The sequence below is a fragment of the Lissotriton helveticus genome, chromosome 4_1 (genome assembly GCF_964261635.1).
Source record: "Lissotriton helveticus chromosome 4_1, aLisHel1.1, whole genome shotgun sequence".
NCBI lineage: Eukaryota > Metazoa > Chordata > Amphibia > Caudata > Salamandridae > Lissotriton > Lissotriton helveticus.
Genome location: NC_136063.1, coordinates 557823080 through 557844688, shown reverse-complemented (window position 1 = coordinate 557844688; position 21609 = coordinate 557823080). Strand labels below are relative to the sequence as shown.

Sequence of the window (21609 nt, the reverse complement as noted above, 5' to 3'; positions counted from 1 at the left end):
CATCCCAGTATCGAGATCCAATGCCCGTGCCACAAAATATCAACATCCCATGACGAATTTGGTGTCAACGGACCGGTAATGATTATGACATCATCCCTGTATATTTGCGTCATGATCGAGGAATGCCAACACCCCTAAATCGTAGTTTCCGTTCCGACCCCTCAGACTCCATTTTGTAAACGGCATCCATCTTGTGTCTTGCCCTCATGATAAGTCAATTGAGTAAGGTCGAGCTTGATCTAAAAGGACACGTCCACCTCTCCCTGACTCCCCCCTGACCTGTCCCAACTGACTCCCTTGCCTCCAGCCAAACCTGTTTGGGCAGCTCCTCGCCCAGTGGCCGAATACGATAGCATCAATGCAGAACATACCACAAACCATTCACCGCGTACAGATCATGTTTTCTACACACACACACCTGTCCGCGTTCCTTGTTTATGGCCAGTTTTATGACTAGGAGGTGCCCTTCTTTATTGGGGTTTCATCGATATCTGATGGGAGTTCCGGGACTGGCTGGGTAATCTATCACGAACGGGACATCCAAAATATGGGCTTGCCTACATGACTTCGCTCTTTGTATTATTGTAGAAATATGTGTACAGCCATATCATAAACTCAAGAATTCTTGCTTGCAGCTATTATTTCTGTATATAAGGAGAAGGCTTGTTCTGTAAAAACGAACAGTCTCCTGAGAACACACGATCCGCGTTGTCGTGCTTCTAGGACACATGTTACTTGGTAGCTGCCAATAAAACTTGATCTCTGACTGCGACTAGAAGACTCCGTGTTTCTGTGGTCCAGAACAAGGGAGAACTCAGAGGTCTTCGGGTGTTATTCCCTGGCACCACCGGGTTCTTAAAAACCCGGCACCTCAGTTGGTGCCCAACTCGGGTCGGTATCAAGCGGCGACGGTCCAAGCCAGATGTTCGTGAGGAGCTTCGTGTGAAAATTCCAGAGGACGGCCAGCCACTTCAGCGACCCCTGTATGTCGACGTGGTTCCGAAGGTCTTTGCTGCGAGGTTCCCCGCGTCCCAACGGCTACGAAGGACTGCTGCCCTGACTATCGCCTTGTTTTGGACCCAGTGATCCTTGGTAGAGCGAAACGATAGACGAGTCTTCTAGCGACGTCATCGATCTTCAAATACTTCAGTTAAGTATAAGTGGAGCGTCTCCCAGTCCTTAGTTTGATCCTTAGTTTTTGGTATCCTTGAGATACGCTTTGATTTGGTACTTGCAAGCCCCAAAGCTGAAGGACTCGTGTTTTCACGAGAAATATCGTAATCGATAATCCTTTGAAGTTTGAAGCTAAACGAGTGAGCAAAGATGCCTTGCTTTAGCGGACTTGGAAACTTGTTTTGTCTTGGTTGTAGTAAGGACTCCCGATTAGAGGATTCTTGTCCGGTTCCTCCGATTGGAACTCCAACGTATGAGCTCTATGTGAAGCATGGCGTAGGTCCTATCACATATAATGAAGTGTGGATAAAATACACCCGCAAGGATGGTGTTTTAAAGTGGCCCCAATATGGTAGTTTTGACCCAGAAATCTTAGACAACCTAGAGGTCAAATTGTTCAAGAAAAAAGCCCGGCCGGCGATGTTTGACTCTTTTCGCTTATGGCGCAAAGAAGCCAAACAGAAAGAAATAAAATTAGCAAAAAGGAATAAAAGAGGTATGTCAATGGTGCAAGCTGCCGTTGCATACAGGGATAACGAGGAAGAGCAAGAAAGCGAACAAATACTTAGGAGCAAGAAACTAGCAGTAGATAAATGCTACCCGATGTTACCAAATGAGGGACGAGGTCAAGAGGAAAGATCCGAGAAAGATCAGTTAATGTCCCAATTATTGAGCTCACCTCCACCGTATGCGTTAGACGCTACCGCACCACCAAAGCATTTTACTATACCGCGCCCCGGTGCACGTAACCCAGCTCTTGCACGAACGCCAGCTCCTCTTCAGCTGGTTTCTACTTCTCCGGCGCAGCCTTCTCAAGGGCCGCCATCTTTGCTACATACTCCATCTACTTCTACCACTTTGCCTACAGCTCCAACTGTTCCCTATGATACTACGTCTGCCACTGTTTCAACTTCCTCTGCTATGGCCTCGATTTCTTCTTTGCCTCAGCCTGTCTTTTCTGATGCATTTGCCCCTCCGCAAGCTTCTCCTTCTATTAGACAAAGAGTGACAGGTACCGTCACTGGTCTGCTTTCACCTTTCTTCGGGTCGCCTAAAACAACCCCTAAAACAGAAGATAGACAGTTACGTAGTCAACTGCCTGATTACGAGGAAAGAAAAGTGCTGAATGAACTAGCACGCCAATGGATTGCGGATACTGTTAGATATGATGTTCAGTCTGTTATGGAAGTTTTCCGTCAATGGAATGCACCCACTCAGAGATACGTATTCGAAGAGATGTGTGTATATCTGTGCGAAGATTTGGAGATGAATGATCCCAAATACACAATGGACGAACTATGGCGTACGCGTTTTAAGTTCCATGAAGGTATGATTACAGGTGCAGATGTTGAGAAAGCGATAGAGTTGTTGTTCTCTTATAGGAGTAAGGGAAACGTCTCTAGATCATTGTACCAAGACGACGTATCAGGTAGGAAAAGAGCGAGACAGTACCCCATGAGAGAGGTTCCTCCGGTTTGGAGGGAAGGCGATGCGAATGTAGTACCGCCAATTCTGCCACATTTCCAGCGTGTATGGGTACATGTCCCCTGGAAAAGATCAAGAGTTTTAGCGCTCAAGCAGACACTACCTGATCCCCGTAAAAACCCGACTGGGTATTATAAGGAGTTATCGCAGACTGCAAACTCATGCATAATGAATTTAGCAGATGTAGACATGTTGTTTGGGAATGTTGTCCCACATCCTTTATGGAGTAAAATTCGTCATACGGACCATGACCAAGAACTAGGTGATTCATGGGCTAATATTACCGCTATAGATGCTAGACAAATTGGTGGTTCTAAACCTGAGCCGTTAATAGCCGAACTTCCCGGTAGAATTATCACGTACATGAAAACATTAATGCCTGAGTTACGGGTAAACTGGGACAAGCTATCTGCGTGCAAGCAGAAGAAGGATGAGAATGTGTCTGACTTTTTCACGAGATTTGAGGAGACTTTCACCGATCATAGTGGTCAAGATATGGCTACCGAGGGTGGTCAAAGATTGTTTGTAGACAAATTCGTACATAATTTGCTTCCTGAACTATGTACTAAACTAAAAGATTCAGAGAGTGCTTGGGCTGTCTCTACATCAGCGCAGATTTTAGCTACAGCCCAGTACTATGAAAATAGGCGCAAAGACGAGCTAGATAAGGTAGACAAAAAGACTAAAGATTTGAAAACTAAGGTTCTTCTCCAGCAGGCCTATCCGCCTCGCACGGCTAGTCAGCCCAATTATCAACCACAACAGCAGTATTCGAGAAACGCGCAAGGAAACGAGTTTTCCCATCAGCGTCTTCCGTATGGCCCGAATCAATGTGCGTATTGCAAGGAAGAGGGTCATTTTAAAGGTAATTGTCCGGCTCTTGCGCGACGTTTAAACAGTGTTTCAGGTATAAGGGGTAGAGGTGTTCAAAGTGTTCATAAGGGTAGGGGCCGTGGAAATTTCTCCCAGAACACAGCTTCTTTTCTGCCTCAGAATTCCATGAACAGCGTTGACCAACAGAATAATGCATCATCTAGGTCAGCTCAGTACTATGCTGACGACTATTACACCGAACACGAAAATGAGGGTAATGATTGCTAGGACAGCCATGGACAAAGAGAGGGAGTCGTTTCAGTTCCAGTAGATCAGAATGGACCTTATGTCGAGGTGATTGCCTCAGGAGTGTCAGAGCCATTTCTGCTGGATACTGGTGCTACAAAAAGTTCTATTATGCACTCAAAACTTCCTGGCGCACCTTTGTCTGGCGAAATGAATGTCTCAGTAGGTTTCTCTGGCGCCCCTGTTAGAAACCCGATCTCTAGTCCCATGTCCCTTTCTGTTGGCCCATGCAAATTAGAAGCACCCCTCATTTTGACAACAGGTTGCGGTGAAAATTTGTTAGGTTTGGATTTACTAAAGAGGTTGTATGCAACTTTGTACTGTTCTCCTTGGGAGTACAGCTTACTTTAGGTAAGAAAGTCGTTTCTCCAATGTATGTGTCAAAAGAAAATATTGCAACTGAATTGTCGTGTCTTCCTGATGTACTCTGGGCTAATGGTTCTAATGATGTAGGTCATTTGGAGATAGCACCGTATGTCATAACATTGAAAGCCAACGTTAGGTTGCCACGTATTCCCCAATATAAGATATCTAGCGAATGTGAAAAGGCGTTATTGACGATTGTTTATGACCTGATTGATAAAGACGTCATCGAAGAAACAACAGGAAATGTTTGTAACAGTCCAGTTTTACCGGTCTTAAAGCGTACCGATCCTTCACAGCCCCCTGTGTACAGGTTCGTGATCGACCTCAGAGAAGTGAACAAGGTAGTTATCCCACAGTTTCCAGTTGTCCCCGACATTACTGCCTTGTTGACGATGGTTCCAGCTTCAGCAAATTGGTTCTCGGTGATCGACCTGAAGAACGCTTTCTTCAGCATCCCGATTGCTGAGGAGAGTAGAGATATTTTTGGATTCAATTTAGGAGGACGAAGCTTCCGCTTCAAGTGCGCTCCTCAAGGCTACTGCGAAAGCCCATCAATATTCAGTCAGGCCCTGAAAACACAACTGGACACAATTGTTCTACCAGATGGGTCAACTCTGATTCAGTATGTAGATGATCTGCTGATCGCTGCAGACACTGAAGAAATTTGCAAACAAGCTACGCTGTCATTATTGCATCACTTATGTGACATGAAGCACAAAGTCTCTCTCTCCAAACTACAATTTTGTCGACAAGAAGTTACCTACCTAGGTCACATCTTGTCGAAGGAGGGAAGGAGACTGACACCAGAAAGAATACAGGCAATAGCAGAGCTGAGTGCCCCAAGGACACAGAGAGAGGTTCGAGCCTTCTTGGGCATTACATCGTACTGTAGACAATGGATACCGAATTTCTCACTACTAGCCAAACCCTTGCTGGCACTACTCTGTAAAGACACGCCCAATCCTATGCCCTGGTCTGAAGATTGTCAGACGAGTATCCACGAGTTGCGTGATGCATTGTGTTCGGCTCCTGTGTTGGGAAACCCCAACTACAGTAAGCCTTTTACATTATACGTCCATGAGAAGGAAGGTTGTGCATTATCAGTCCTAACACAACACTTTGGGGACAAACAGCGCCCATGCGCGTATTTTTCGGCAACTCTAGACCCTGTGGCTAAAGCCCTACCAAGTTGTCTGAGGGCTACCGCCACAGCAGCTGTCTGCATTCGACAGTCTGCTGGATTAGTCATGAATAATACTCTGATCGTTATGGTCCCGCATGCAGTAGACATTTTGCTAAACAGGACGAGGACACGACATCTTACTAGCGCTCGACTATCCAGTTACGAACTTACACTGTTAGCAAGTCACATCCACATAAAGAGGTGTGATACACTCAACCCCGCTACGCTACTACCCATCCTGACAGAAACAGACGAGATTGATAAACATGACTGCTGCTTTAGGACAGAAGAAGAGACAAAAGGGAGAGTAGACTTACAGGACACTCCCCTTCCTGAATGCAATGATACTTTATGGGTTGATGGTTCATGTTTCAAGTTGCCAAATGGTGATACGACTGCAGCCTATGCCGTAACAACATTACACACCATTATAGAGACCGCGCGCATTTCCCACAATTCTGCACAAGCTGCAGAGCTAATTGCACTTACAAGAGCATGTGTGTTGGCGAAAGGAAAGCGAGTGAATGTGTACACTGACAGCCAATACACCTTAGGTGTGGCTCACAGTTTTGGGAGATTGTGGCGTGAACGTGGATTCCTGACGTCACATGGTGCAAAGATACAGCATGTTCAGCTAGTTAATGAGCTCCTCGAGTCACTGACCTTGCCACTACAAGTTGCCATTGTGAAATGCAGTGCACACAAAAAGATTCAAGACGATGTTGGCCGCGGGAATGCATTTGCAGACGAGGTTGCGAAAGAGACTGCAAGGAACACAATGAGTCGGATGTATGTTGTAGGTCCCGCTAGATGGATTACTGATGTGGGAATGTGTGAGGACACCATCGAAAGCGTGAAATCTATACAAGCCGAGGCAACTGAGAAAGAGGTGAATGAATGGAGAGAAAGTAAGGGTAGGTTAGATGCGAATGGTTGTTGGGTCGAATTGTCAGAACACCAGCGATGGCTATTACCTAACGCCTATGTACTTGCAGTAGTAACAATGGCTCATGGATTTGCGCACATCCGTTCGAAAGGAATATGTAAGCTATTGGCCCCAGTATGGCAGAATAGCAATATCCCAAAATATGCAGAGAACGTGGTCAGAAAATGTATGGTGTGTTTGAAGCATAATCCCGGTAAGGGAACCCCAACTCCAGCTGGTCATTTTGCGCCTCCAACGTATCCGTTCGAGGTTTTGCAGCTCGATTTCATCCACATGGAGAGGTGCAACAATCTGAAGTATTTGCTCGTTGTTGTTTGCGCTTTTTCAAGGTGGGTGGAAGCATACCCCCTTAAGGACAATACCGCCTTGTCAACTGCCAAAACCCTTGTCAAAGAATTCTTCCCTAGATTCGGCATGCCTAGAATGATCTGGAGTGATAATGGAAGTGAATTCGTAGGACGTGTGATGAGGAGAGTGTGTGAGTGTCTAGGCATACGCCAAAAGTTCCACGCTGCAAACCACCCCCAATCAGCTGGATTAGTGGAGTGCTACAATGGCACATTGAAACTCAAACTAGCCAAGGTCCAAGCCAGCACAGGTCTTAAATGGCCTGACGCCTTGCCTCTAGCACTCCTGTCGACCAGAATGACCGTCCATTCTAGATTAGGACTTAGCCCCCATGAAATAGTGTTTGGCCGCCCAGCCAACGTCTGGGGCGTGCCAAGGCCAAAGAAACTCAGCGAAATAGAACACCCCGTACTGCTTGACTATTTGTGCGAATTGACAACTAAATTGCGTGTTTTACACCAACAGGTTCACAGTTCCTCTCCGCCAGCCTCTGATGATCCAGGTCACTCCATCGAACCCGGCACTTGGGTTCTGGTGCGGAATTTTCGGCGCACAAACAACGAACAACCCAGGTGGACCGGACCGTACCTTGTGCTTCTTTCCACGAGATCAGCCGTTCGGTGGAAGGAAAGAAAAGTTGGATACACGGGACCCACTGCAAACGGGTCCCTCTGCCCCTTCCATACGACCGGTGGGTCAACAAAGGAATTGCCGACTCCGAGACAGAATCCATACCTCGCTTCATCCCTTTCAGCGATGCACGTTTAAAAGAAACTGGTACCGAAAAGGAGAGTGATCATATTTTACAAGGACTTGTGCCACCGACAATGCAGTTGGACACTTCAGAACCTACGACATTATTTGAAGACCACACCGTACCTGGGAAACAACATTATAATCTAAGGTCAAGACAAAGAGACTAATAAAAAGCAAATTAATGTGATTTCCCTTTCCCCAAGAACTATTTTTGATTTTGCAGCTCTCTCACTCTCAGGGAACTTGCTCATTTTTGATTTTCGAACCGCCATCCGGTTCTGCTGCTAGGGTCGCGGTTGAAGTCTGGGGAGTGCAGCTGGGGACGTTTAGGTCAACGGTTCTGGTTGGTCCAAGGGAGTTACCCCGGACTGAACAGAGTGCACTCCCTGGCAGAATCAATCTACCACCGCGGGCAGCAACTAGAGGATGGAGTTTCCTAGGGTAAAGAGACCTACCAGATTCACGAACATTGAAAGACAACTATGCACTGTACTGGCCAACAGAAGGTTTTTGATAACATGTATTTTAATGTTGTGTAGCATAACGATGTTTTTGACTGGTTATACTCTATTCGTATTCCAAGTTACTTTTTCAAATGACACCCGGCCACCACCTCCTCCTACTATCTCTCCACACTACTTTCACCCTCTACCTGAACACGAGTCTGCCAGAAGACTCGAATTTGTAAACAACTCATTTATTCAACTCCTACACCAACACCAGTCCATAATGAACACATCGAACTGTTGGATATGTGGACTCATGCCACACACAACGGATAAGGGTATCCCATACTTCATCCTGCCATTCAGTTATTATGGTTCTCTGTGGGCTTTCCAGACCATGTTCCTGTTCGCTCTAGAACCATACCCAACCCGTTCCATTGAAAGCGATTCCAACAATAAGGCACTAGTGGCAGGGATAAGAAATATGAGTAGGGAGTTCGACACATATCAAACGATCCCCAAAGATGAACTCACTCCATACAGTCGTTGGAACATAACTAAGAATGGGATTTCCCTGAGTAAGGGACAGACAGCAAAGAAATCCCGCCCAGTTTGGATAGTGTCCCACAAAGGTCGCTTATGTCTACAAGGTATCGGCAGGGATCGAAAAGCACAATTAGGAAAGAGCATATGCACGGAAACATATGTATTCGCTTCCCGAACTTCCCCCCTATTCTTAGCAGCCAAAGGCACGTATTTCGTCTGCCACGACCAAGCCTATACATGGTTGCCCCCTGACTTCTCAGGCACGTGTTTCATCTCATTTCTGCTGCCTCCCACCTACACGGCCAGAGCAGATTACCATCGGACAAGGACAGCTAGAGGTGTCGTGAGTAAAGACGACACCGCGGGTCAGGAATTTGCAGACTTCGCAAAGGGTTTTCTGCCATTTTGGGGGCCTATGGTGAACAGCAGGAATATTCGCTAGTTATCGAGGATAGTTGAATCCGCCGTGATTACAACGGCCGGAGCCCTTGACAACTTGACAACCGAGCTTCAGTCGGATCGACTTATGACCCTTCAGACCGAGTTGCCCTAGATATCATACTCGCCGATCGTGGTGGTGTATGCAGAGTGATCCAATCTAGTTGCTGTATTTTCATCCCTGATAATGCACCGACAGTGTACCAGGCCATCTCCAAACTACACGAAATATCTGGTTCCCTTCACGTGGAAAAAGGAGATTGGTCCCTTCTAGGGTGGTTCTGGGGCCTGATCACTGCCTGGGGATGGAAAACACTGATCTTCGTTGGGATGATCTTAGCACTTCTGTTTATGTTCTGCCTGTGTGTACAGTGCGCTCCTGCACTATGTAGCCTCTGTGCTACCCCATGTGTAAGGAAGCCTGTGTCAAGGGACGAACTGAGCAACAGAATGATGCTACAGCAACATCTCCACGAATTCATTAATACAGATTTGGACTCAGATTAACATGAGTTATTGCCTTATATGAGGGCAAAAGGAGGGTCTGTGGTTCTGAAATTCTGGACCCTACTGTCATCCCAGTATCGAGATCCAATGCCCGTGCCACAAAATATCAACATCCCATGACGAATTTGGTGTCAACGGACCAGTAATGATTATGACATCATCCCTGTATATTTGCGTCATGATCGAGGAATGCCAACACCCCTAAATCGTAGTTTTCGTTCCGACCCCTCAGACTCCATTTTGTAAACGGCATCCATCTTGTGTCTTGCCCTCATGATAAGTCAATTGAGTAAGGTCGAGCTTGATCTAAAAGGACACGTCCACCTCTCCCTGACTCCCCCCTGACCTGTCCCAACTGACTCCCTTGCCTCCAGCCAAACCTGTTTGGGCAGCTCCTCGCCCAGTGGCCGAATACGATAGCATCAATGCATAACATACCACAAACCATTCACCGCGTACAGATCATGTTTTCTACACACACACACACCTGTCCGCGTTCCTTGTTTATGGCCAGTTTTATGACTAGGAGGTGCCCTTCTTTATTGGGGTTTCATCGATATCTGATGGGAGTTCCGGGACTGGCTGGGTAATCTATCACGAACGGGATGTCCAAAATATGGGCTTGCCTACATGACTTCGCTCTTTGTATTATTGTAGAAATATGTGTACAGCCATATCATAAACTCAAGAATTCTTGCTTGCAGCTATTATTTCTGTATATAAGGAGAAGGCTTGTTCTGTAAAAACAAACAGTCTCCTGAGAACACACGATCCGCGTTGTCGTGCTTCTAGGACACATGTTACTTGGTAGCTGCCAATAAAACTTGATCTCTGACTGCGACTAGAAGACTCCGTGTTTCTGTGGTCCGGAACAAGGGAGAACTCAGAGGTCTTCGGGTGTTATTCCCTGGCACCACCGGGTTCTTAAAAACCCGGCACCTCACCACTACCACAGCTATCTCCCAGGACCCCCACGAACAACATATGGCATTCCAACGCCATGTGTTAGGGTGCCAGGAGAAGATGGCTGATCAGGTGCGGGTGGGGTTCGACTTCATGGCAGCCAAACTAGATGCCATACGTCGGTGTCTAAGTCCCATCAGGGAACACTTAAAGTCCCTAACAGACTCCCACAGTCTGCTCCATGCTCTCCAATGATCCATGGCTGACATCGCTGGAGTCCTGACTCTGAGACAAGAAAAACTTTCTAGTCAGAGTGGCTCCAGCTATGTCAGCCGGGAGTTGGGACACATGCGGAGGATCATGGTGAAAATGGAGCGGATGCAGGCGGAAAGAATGGATGCCACAGCTGCACTCCTGCAAGATGTAGCTAAGATCTTCCATGCCCTGCAGACCCACATCATGGCATTGCTGCCAAAAGGCCTGGCATGGATGAATGCTGCTGCTACTACTCCAACAACATCTCCACCCCCTTAAGTGTCAGTACGGCAGACAATCAACCTCCGGCCCCTGATGTGTCACTGTCACACAGTGCGGCAAACATTCCATCTCTGGCCCCTGATGTGTCAGTGCCAGACAGTGCTGCAGACAAAACCCCACCACCCACATGTGAGGCACATGAGACATCAGAGGACGAAGATGTGGAGGATTCTGCCTTAGTGGTAAGAAGGAAGCGGTAGCATTCATCTCAGCCATATGGCCTGTTTCTGCTTGGTTCTGCCTTCTGCATCATCACCTTCCACTGTGCCCCGATACACTCTGCGACACTCACCTTGGGCCTCGACTTGGACTGCCATATTCTGTTTGTTACCAATGACACAGCAATCAGATTGCGGACTGAACTCTTCCTCTACCGAAGAACTTGTCAATCCCTAAAGGACTCTGGCTTGCCCTCCATGGGGCAACAATGTAAAGAGGGGTTTTCATGGCCCTATCTTGCTCCAGCTTCAACACTCCACGAATGTGAATAAAACATTCTAACTCACACAGATGTGTCATGTCTATGATCAATCAAGTATAAAGTATGGATGTGTGTAGGGGCAGTGATTCCCCCTCACGTCCATGTTGCTAATGATGTGGGACTTGAGTAACAGGGTGCAACTCTCTGCATCATGGTGGTACATATTTCACCCCAAAAGACGCCCTGTTGTCTTTTCTTGGTCACAAATGACAAGCTTTATGTCATGAATTGGACACATGTGATACGCTGCTGAGTGGGTTTACATACTATCTTTGACACCCTGAAATGTCATTTCGAATACGTGACACCCTAAACAGCCTCTCTGTACAGAGGTGACACACCCACCATCTAATTGCCACGTGAGATTGTTAGCACTAAATGTTGCACTTACACTTGTCAGAGTGATGTGCTTATGCATAGGAGTGACATGCACACAGACAATGTGTGTTGGAATGGATTTATTTGAACATGCTGTGTCTGTGGTCATTTTGCCCTGTCCCATGATTGCTAAGGACAGTCACAATGTGACGTCCTCATGTGAAGAAATTGTTAATGATTGTGTTCCTTCAGGCTATTCCTGCTGCATCGGCACTGGGGTGTGGTCCAAATGCCTCATCTTCATCATCATTGTCCGGTGCACCTGGCACTTGGATCCATGGGGCATTGGTGCATACACATATGCTGTGCAACACACAACATGCAATGATCATATTACACACTATTTCCGGGCTGTACATGAGTCTTTCAGCTGTGATGTCCAGGCACCTGAAACGTGACTTTAACACACCAAATGAGCGCTCCACAATGCCCCTGGTGCATTTGTGGGCCGCATTGTACTGCCTCTGGGCCTGGGTGTTCGTTTCTCGGAGGGGTGTCATCATCCATGGGCAGAGTGCATATCCTTAATCACCTGTGATGGGGGAGAGAGATATGTGTCCAATAGGTGGTTCTGCATTGTGTGTTGGCAGGCTTATTAGTTTAGTGGTGTGAGAAGTGTGCGACTTTGGAATTCATGTTTGACATGTATTGCTTGTGGCAATGTGTATTACGTTGCCTCAGAGCTGCTCCTCACCCCCCCGAGCCTATTTACTTGAGTCGCTGCGCAGTTGGATCACTTGCACTCCTAAGACACACCATTGTCATGACTATCTGTGCATGTCCACAAGCCTGACAACAGCACTGTGATATTGGCCATTGACGGTGGTCGGCCACGTGTGTGTAGGCCTATGGCCAGGATATTGTAGACGCAGAGACACCCGCAGTAGTTACTTTGGTGGCCAGCCCAGAAGTGAACCATGCTCAGAGCCCCAGGCTATTTATTCCCACTCCTACGCTGGACTGGTGTACGCCGACCCAGCCCACTCCGCTTACAGGGGGGGATGGCATAGCTACATGTCGAAGGTCTTCACCACTGTCTGAGGTAACATGGTTGTGTCCACTGTCCACAACACAACAAACACCAGCAGTACATGTCCACATGGACATGTCTGTGCTCTGCATACTGAAGTCGGTCCAGCACATCACCGCCACACTTTGTATTGTATACATTCTTATTCATGGGCCACTTGCCTCCTTCACACAGACTTGGTTCCCACCTCTCCCCACATACTGCAATTGTGTGGCACAGGTGCCATGACGTGGATGGTTTGTCTACATGGCAGTTACTTGTGTTGTCGTGTCTGGTAGGTGAGAATGTTGTTTGGCATGGTGTATGTGATTTTCTAACATGGGCATTCCCACAGTTGTGAGTTGCATGATTGTGGAGTTGAGGTGTGTGGTGTGTTCATTTGGTACTTACCAATGAGCAGTGCATTTCCATAGGTGCCATCCTTGAAGCGCTAGTTGATGATGGACTATCGGAAGATGTAGGAATCATGCACTCTTCCTGGGTAGTTGGTGACGACGTAGGTTAACAGTCCCCGGTGGTCCACTATTGCTTGCACATTGATGGAATGTGTGTGTTTCTGTTGCGGTAATTGTGTGCAGTGTTGGCAGGGGGCACAAGTAGGACATGTGTGCAGTCAATTGCCCCCAACACGTGCGGGAAGCCAGCTATGGCATACAAGCCTTGCTTGGTCTCTAGCTGTTCCTGCGCAGTGTGGGGAAGGTGAAGGTGCTGTGGTACCAAGCTGATGATGGCAAACAGGAAAGGTGTGAGGAACTTTGATAGGGCTGGCTGTGAGACTCCTCCGACTCTGGCAGTTGTTGGTTGGAAGGTACCAGAGTCCAACAGGTGCAGCACAGCCAGCAGCTTTGTCTGTGGAGGGATGTTGGTTGTCCGCTGTGTTGGTACCGTCAGCCTGTCGGCAATGTGGGTCAGGATGCAGAGGATGGTTGTCCTTTTGAGCCTGTAATGGTCAATGACATCCTCTGGCTTAAGTCTGTGAAGCTTGTGCATTTTCGGAAGGTCCGCTGTCTTGTTCTGCGCTGCCTAGGTGGTAGTCCAGGGAGGAGGGTCCGGGGGTGGGTTCTGGGGGTGGTGGCAGTGGGTGTTGTGGCCCTCTTGGGTCTCTGAGCTGCATGATCAGTAGCTCCATGACATGTGTTGCTCATCAGATGTGGCTCAGGGCAGAGCTCCCTTTCATACTGCAGGTTGTCATCCTGCTTAACGCCAGTCAAAGGCAGCTATCAAATCCCTGCTGCTAACGCGCCTTATCGCCTGTTTTTGGATCGCTTTGCCGATCTGGCTGGTCGTTGAGAATAACGTGAAGTGGTGTTTTCGTGTGTTTATTTATTTATTTCAGGAGTTTTATATAGCCGTGGCCGGACCGGAGGTAATGGAGCACTTTACAGCAGTTTTTCACAAGTGTCATATTGCACTGGAACGCCTACTCTGCATATCATTAGCTTTAGTTGTCGCTCTCATCCATGACAATGTTTTTTGTGGCAGCTATCGCTGGAAAACTGGCGATATCGGCAGTTTTCACCAGCTTGAGAATAGAGCGAAAAATCTATCACCACTTTTGTGGCGCTAAAGTGTCAATAAATCAGCAAAAAGTCCTTGAGAATATGCCCCTTTGTTGTTTGCATGGTCAATGGTCAAATATTACATGATCACTGGTACCTAGCCAGCAGCCCAAGTAGTAAATAATCTCTGCTATCTAGTCTTCAGCCAGGTGAATAGTTAACGTTCTTTGCTGTTTACCTGGTCACCAGCCAAATAGTCTCTGCTATTTGGTCGGCGGATAAATAATGGAATGTGCTCCTTATTTACATAACCCCTGGTCAAATAGTGCATAATATCTGCTATTTAGCTCAGAGCATGCAATTCACAGTGAAAATTTACTATTTACCCAGTGGACGGGAAAATAGCTCCTACTTAATTGGGGAGGCTACTGGTGATAAGTGATGTGATAGCAGCTGTGATATCTTTTCCATTGTAATCTGTAACATCATTGGTGATGCATCAAGTGGTGCATGTTTTTCTCAAGCAGCAAAATGTAGATCGATAGGAGTAAATTAAATACTACATGATTTTAAACAATATGATTTGTTTAGCCATATTAAAAAGCTTAGAAAATGTTTAACATTCGTGAATCTGAGAGTAGGGTTTTGGAGGGTTCATTATTTGATGTATAATGAAGCATGTGAGAGATCATGAAGTTGCTATTGGAAATATGAAGCTAAGGCCACTGGCAATCACAAGGGCCAATTACAGTCTATCCTTTTTTACCCTCGATAAATATTTAGACAAAGGCCAGCCTTATGCAAATCAGTAACGACCCTGCTACTCATTGGAACAGCCTGCCCAAACTACCAGGTGAGGCTCCCTCCAGAATAGACTGCATCAATCCCCGACCAGCTTTGCTTTAGCTGAGGCTCATCAGTAGGGTGGGGTTTCAATCCTTTGGCACAGTGAGAACAGGACCCACAGGAACAGGACAAAACTACAGAAAGTTTAAGTACAATATATTAAGAGCAGTTCCATTAACAGTGTTCATTCAACTATAAGAAAAATACCCAGGAGATTCAAAATGATTGCAATGAATTACTATGTAATGCTTCTACAGTCTGTTAATACACTGTTATAATGTATTGTCTTAAGTATTTGACTAGATAATGGCACCCCCGCCAGACATGTATGATTCCAGAACCACCCAATGACTGGGTAAGGTTTGGAAGTGTCATTGGAAACCTGTTTTGCTAATCAGCCATGAATGTGTCTGCATTCGGAAGGTGTCTCATTCAAAAATGATGCATGCACAATCACACTTGATGGCCTTACATTGGGTTTGTCATGACCCACACCCACATATGGTGGCTTTACAGCTGGGTTGCCACGGTACATAACACAACATTTTAAACACTTGGTTCATTGTTAAAATTAGTGACGACTGTGTAGTTCTCTTGAACATCTAGGGGCTTGGATTTTAGAGATTAAGGTCCAGATGCTGATGTCTATTGGAATTGCCTCCGATTGACATCACCGCGGATGCGGAACCGGTTCTGACTCCGCAATTACGATGCAACCACACATGGTGCATTCGCAAGCGGCCATTTCTCGAAGGGAGCTTGTGCTGCGGTTGGAAACAGGTCACAGCACAAGCTCCGATAGAGAAATGGAAGTTTTTGTTAATCCCTGCACCGCGTGGCAGGCACAGTGGGGTGCCTGCCAAACGGTGCAGGGATTAACAGGGGGCACCTACTGTGCCCCTCAGGCCCTGAACCGGAGGCCGTTGAGGCAAGGTGGCCTGCTAGTCGCCCCCTAAGTCACTTTCCGACATGCTTTTTATTTTGGAAAGCCTTACTTGAAAACCCTGTCAGAAACTGACATCGTAATCCGGACGGCAGATATGCTGTCTTTAAGGGATTACATGGTCGTTCCGACTGGCAGACGGGCTCCTTGAGCCCATCGGAATCCAGCCAGAATAACGGCCCGGTTTGACTTTCAACCACCTACATTGTAATTAGGTAGTTGGAATTCAAACCAGGGATGTTGGTCAGTAAGCCTCCAACGAGCGGTCAGAGGCTTACATACCAACATCCTAATTAGGCACTAGGTGTCTGTTAGATGGGCTTAAATAGTCTTTTATTTTAATTTTCACTTGTAAAAATCTTATAAGTGTTCACAGAATAGGAAGCACCCTTCCGTGACCAACGGTATGATTGGTACTACAATAATGCATAACTACCATTGATTGATTCACCCTCTTTCTGAATTTATTTTATATTTCTCTAGGTACTTCCAATTGAAAAGTTGCTTCTAGATCAAGTGAGAGTACCAGAAGTCACTGCTATGCATGGAGTACATGTTTAGATAAGATAAACAGTTTGACAGTCTGACAAGGGCCCCAGACCCTTATGGGCTCTTGGCGAGGACTGAAACGTGTTGACGTAATGAACGCTTTTTGAGACACTAATTCCCTATAAAAACTCACTTCTTGTTTTTACTTATACCCTGAGTTCCCTAAAATAAAAGGAATCTCCTTTTGGCATACCGGAAGGTATGTTTAACAGTCTTTTTCCTTCCTGGATCCCTGCTTCTATCCAGTAGAACACTTTATATAAGAAATCCCAAACTTTGGTCGAGTCCACCTTGGTGGTATCATCCTACCAGAAAGTGGAGATGTGCAGATGATGAAGCATACCATTACTAGTGGGTGAGGCATCTACTCCAATTCTCTTTTGATACCTTATGTAGACTTTAACAGTGGTTTCTATCCATTGTCTCTGTTTTTAAAAGCATAGTTGTCCTTTTGTGTTTGTTTATCTTGTGTGGGAGAACGCTGCTAGGAAAATTTCCATCGCTCTCTTTCTGTGTAAATAAGAAAAGGACCCATGTCTGGGCACACCCATTGCACTTAAGGGGTCAAATACAGCAAACAACAAGGTGATGCATACAAATCTTGAATTAATCTCAGCCACTGGCAATCGCGCGGCCCGCATGCCAAGCCATCATTTTTTGTCCACTATGCCACTTAGACAAAGGTCCATCTTATACAAATTAGTACCAACCCTGCTCCTCATGGGAACAACAGCTTTAGAAAAAATAGCTTTATTTAAAATTAGTGAGAGACATGGTGGTCTGCTGGCTTTTGCAGACCACAGTCCCTGTGATTTTGCCCAACTGAAGTGTTTCTAAATTTACAGTAATTTTAACGAGGTAAGTTGGGCAGCAATTCGGAATTTAAAAGAAAACTGCTTATAAGTGCATAGCTCAATTCACAAAATGTAATACTAATTCCAAATCTTTTTGTCACAAATTGCAACCGCTTTTTGCGACTAGTGTATTCGTACATCTGGCAACTGTTCCACAAAACTAATAGGGGTTGTGTGTGGAAAAGTAACCACTTAATTTCAGATGGGCTAAGCACTCCCTTCGGGAATGGAAGATGTTATGTCCATAGATTATTTTCAATATTTTACTGAAATGTCACAATATATCATTTTACGAATGATTTTAGTCTACAAATTCATGCTATGGATACAAAATGATTATAAAAAAGTAACCTTAATTCTTGTAAGTATCAATTTAATATGTGTGCAATTATATACTTCACCAACAATCTTTCATTGACTAAAACAAGATATTCTGACAGCCATACCTTTGAAGGTAAAGCAGAAAATTAACCCAGGATGCAAAAACAGCCATAGCGCCGCATTGCCATTGCCAATGTCCAATACTTATAGATTTTTTCCAGAAAGTCGACACAAAGATAATGCTTGTAACATGGATGGTCCAGTCAACTAAATTTGTGGCATCCATCAGGTATTTCACTCTCTGAAATAGAATCAGAAAATTAAAATAAATATTCATTTCGGTTGTTAGTTCATTTTTGTTTCATATTTAACATTTCAAAGCCGAGGAGTTGTCCCAAAATAATCCCTGCCTAACAAAATTCTTTGGCTGTTTTGGATTACGATATTAACTTTCTGTAGCTGAAATGGAAAATGTTAATGACCACTTTGCATGCATATGTAGTGTAATGCTACTGCTTATCATTTGAGTATCTGTTTTCCAGTGGTGGCTTCTCCTCTAAGGTAGAGGAGTGTCACCCCACTGCTTTTCAGCAGTGGAAGGAAAAATAAAATCAGAATACTTGAAAGTTATTATCATTTAATTTTTTCTTGTTGCAGTCGCGGCCGCTTTGCCAGGCGGGGTGGGGCGGGGCTGCTCTGCTGACAGAGCATGGAAGAGGAGGAGTGGCTTGCATTCCCTAAACTGCGCATGAATGTTTAAATGGCCCTCTAGGGCCAGCCAAACATTCATGCACACATAGCATGTACTCCACCCAAGCTGCATTACAGCATGGGAGAAGAACATGCCCAGGCTCCCTGTCCCCGTCTGAGTGCCATGGTTTGACGGCCGGGCTAATCACAACACTGCAATGCAGTGTTGTGATTGGCTCTGGGGAGCTTCAGCCTGGGTGCTTCCGGTGCCTTGTTCTGACCAGCAGAAAAGAGACACGACGAGGAGGACCGGCGAGGGAGGACACAGCAAGGAGGTAGGTTGATTTTTTGGTACGTTTTTATTTCCACCTTGTCCACGTCCGCCCCGCCCGCCTCCCTGCCGCACCATCATCAATTCGTGGCGGCCGCCTCTGCTGTTTTCTTGAGTGTATGCTTTTACCTTTACATCTGATGGGGATAGCAAATCCTAGACTTTGGATGAACATTAACAATAATCAATATCCTAGTCTGTCTTGCTGGGGTGTTGCACCATTCCCAAAAAGCGTACTCAAACTCACTCTGCGTACAGCCTCTACCAAGTTCATCTGTACTCCTATGCTAATCTCTCATATTTTCACTGAAGCAATACATGGTACATTCCGTCCCCAACATTTGCCTCTTTCCTTAATTGTCAGTGCAACCATAAACAATGAAAAGCTGTAGCCACAGCTCTTACATAACAGTTAAGATGCACATCTTTTTTCGCAAGTCTCATCATTACTGTCACAGTATTTACCAACAAATTCCTTAAAAACAATTCTTATGGCTTTCTTGATGGATGCAACTTTACTAGCAGAGTTAGCAGAAAGGCTGCCAGAAATTACCCCGAATGTACAGATCAATCTCAAACTTACCTAGACTACCTGTTTCATGGTAAGATGTTAGTTGTCTGACTTAGGACACTCAAAAACATCCAAGTCAGATATCCCATCACTGAAAGCAAAATACCCATTAAACTAAGGTTCAGCTCATAACTCCTCGCCACACTATTCCAATCCATCTGTATATTCATTCTTTCAGCATATACGACTTAAAACCAGCTATCATCAAGTACTCAGTGTACCTTATGCACAAAGTTGTTTAGCACTTATAAAGCCTGTGATTCATTCAAACGTAAGGTTTGCAAAATTAAAAATAACTCTTAAAATGTTTTTAAATGTCAGGAATGTCTTTCCATCTTGTAAAAAGTTATATGGGTTACAATTGCAAATAGCAGGGAGCATGCATCCTGTTTCTGATTCACAAAAGCAATTGCTCTTTAAAATCGTTTATCAGTTACTAGCTTACCCGTCGAGCGTTGCTGCGATCTCCGAAGAAAGGAAATTCAAGGAAACTCGTCATGATAACATTCAATTTACATTGTGTCATTTTTTATTGAAAATTATTCATTTTAATATGGAAAACAGTTCAAGGTGTCGTTTTAATTCTATTTATTTATTCGAGTGCTTGTGGATACACGATTTTTTGATTTTCCGTCTGGTGCGTACATCAGTATTCGAAAGATTATGAAGGCCCCGGGGGGCCGATATTTAAAAAAATGTTATGCCAGAAACCTTTGCGGGAATGTACTCAACAACTTCCCAAAGTTTCATGGCGATTGGATGAATGGTGTAGTAATGCATAAAGGACAAACAGACAGGCACTCTCATGTCCCCAATCTCTGAACACGCTAAATATGACAGCAAAATTAATTGAAAACATAACTTTTCCAGAATTCAATAAAAAATATTGGGTTGAATCAGGAGGAATATCTACAAAAAAAGCTTTTAGGAATTTTTTAGACCGCATATGATGTAATTTCACTTGTTAAGTACTAGAGAAGGAAGTAGATCTTAGTGACCAATTACCTGTTGGATGATTTGTACCAACTCTTTAATAATTCCAAATACACTCATCACAAACACGATGCTCATGCACACTCTTGTGAAGTAGGAATCCTGGAAGATAACATTAAAAATGGTATTACGAAAAGGACTAATTGCACCTACTGCTCACTTAGGTCATAGTTTATACAACAGTTTACACAATAAATATTGTTTGAATGACTAAACTTCAATTCATTCTATAGTTTTTTAGCATGTGTGGATATTTGCAGCCAAAAACTCTGTTTTCCTTTTGTGGATGATAAACATCTATGTAGATTTAAAACTCTACATTAGCGGATAAGTAGGACTTTTGCCATTAGACAACAAGGAGCATTGGGAAGGTGGTAGCTCGAAACACTAAACGTACATTTTAACTTGCCTTCTTCCTAAACCTTCATTCTTGCAAGCAAACTCCACTTAAACTGCCTCAAACAAACTAATTAATCAATTATTGCATCTTACATTTAATATCTTCATAGCAAGCCTATTAGGAATCAGTTCTGGTTAAACACGCAATGTCTTCAGATAAGAAATTTAAATCATCCTTAATATCATCTTAATTTGCATACAAATGTACATTTTGCACCCTCATGTTACTATTGAAAACTTTATAAACTATAGACATTGAACTGGACTCATAAACTACAATGCCATACATTACATTTTAATGCATTTGCAAAGATTAGATTGTATTGCATTCCTCTATTTAAAAAAATTCGAAAAAGAGAGATCAACCCATAAGATGTGATGTAATCGAAAGATTCACAGCGATTTTAATTAATTCTGTGAAAAGTAGGTACTTGCATCATGAGATGTAAATACAACAAAGCCAATCAACATCAACAGAACATACATAAATATTTTCATCCTATGTTTGTAAAATACAAATGATATTTTATTGTCCAATGATTTATGATTTTACATGGGTATTATGGCACCATATTGAACAGTCCTTGATTAATTCCTACATTAACACACACCACATTTTACACATTTAAAATATCACCAATAATCATACAAATCTTGTATTAAGAAATCACAATTAACTTTTCTTGTCATGACAAGCTATTAACAGTTGATTGGCTTTAACGTTACTAGAGTCATTCAAGAGAACAAAATCACCTTCAACTATTCTTGGCAAACATCATTGAGAATAAACATGAAAGGAAGAGATGATCAAATAATTGCCAACACAAAATGTAATGCTGTATCCTGGTACTAGTTCTCCATTCGCATGACAACACTTATTCCTACTGCTAGGTACTACTGCTGGGTACACCAAGCAAGCAATCCACAACCAAATAAAATGAATTACTTTCGAAGTTACAACAAAAGCAGAC

The 21609-nt window shown here is 44.5% G+C and overlaps 1 protein-coding gene across 1 annotated transcript in view; it reads right to left on the bottom strand.

Moving 5' to 3' along the window:
• Positions 1–21609, bottom strand: part of TRPA1 (transient receptor potential cation channel subfamily A member 1) — an 812153-nt gene that overhangs the window by 195426 nt on the left and 595118 nt on the right. Inside the window, exons 21-22 of the mRNA XM_078686165.1 lie at positions 20252–20341; positions 17780–17955 (exon numbers count right to left, since the gene is read on the bottom strand). Coding sequence (XP_078542291.1) covers positions 17780–17955; positions 20252–20341 — 266 coding nt within the window. The remainder of the gene's footprint in view (positions 1–17779; positions 17956–20251; positions 20342–21609) is intronic.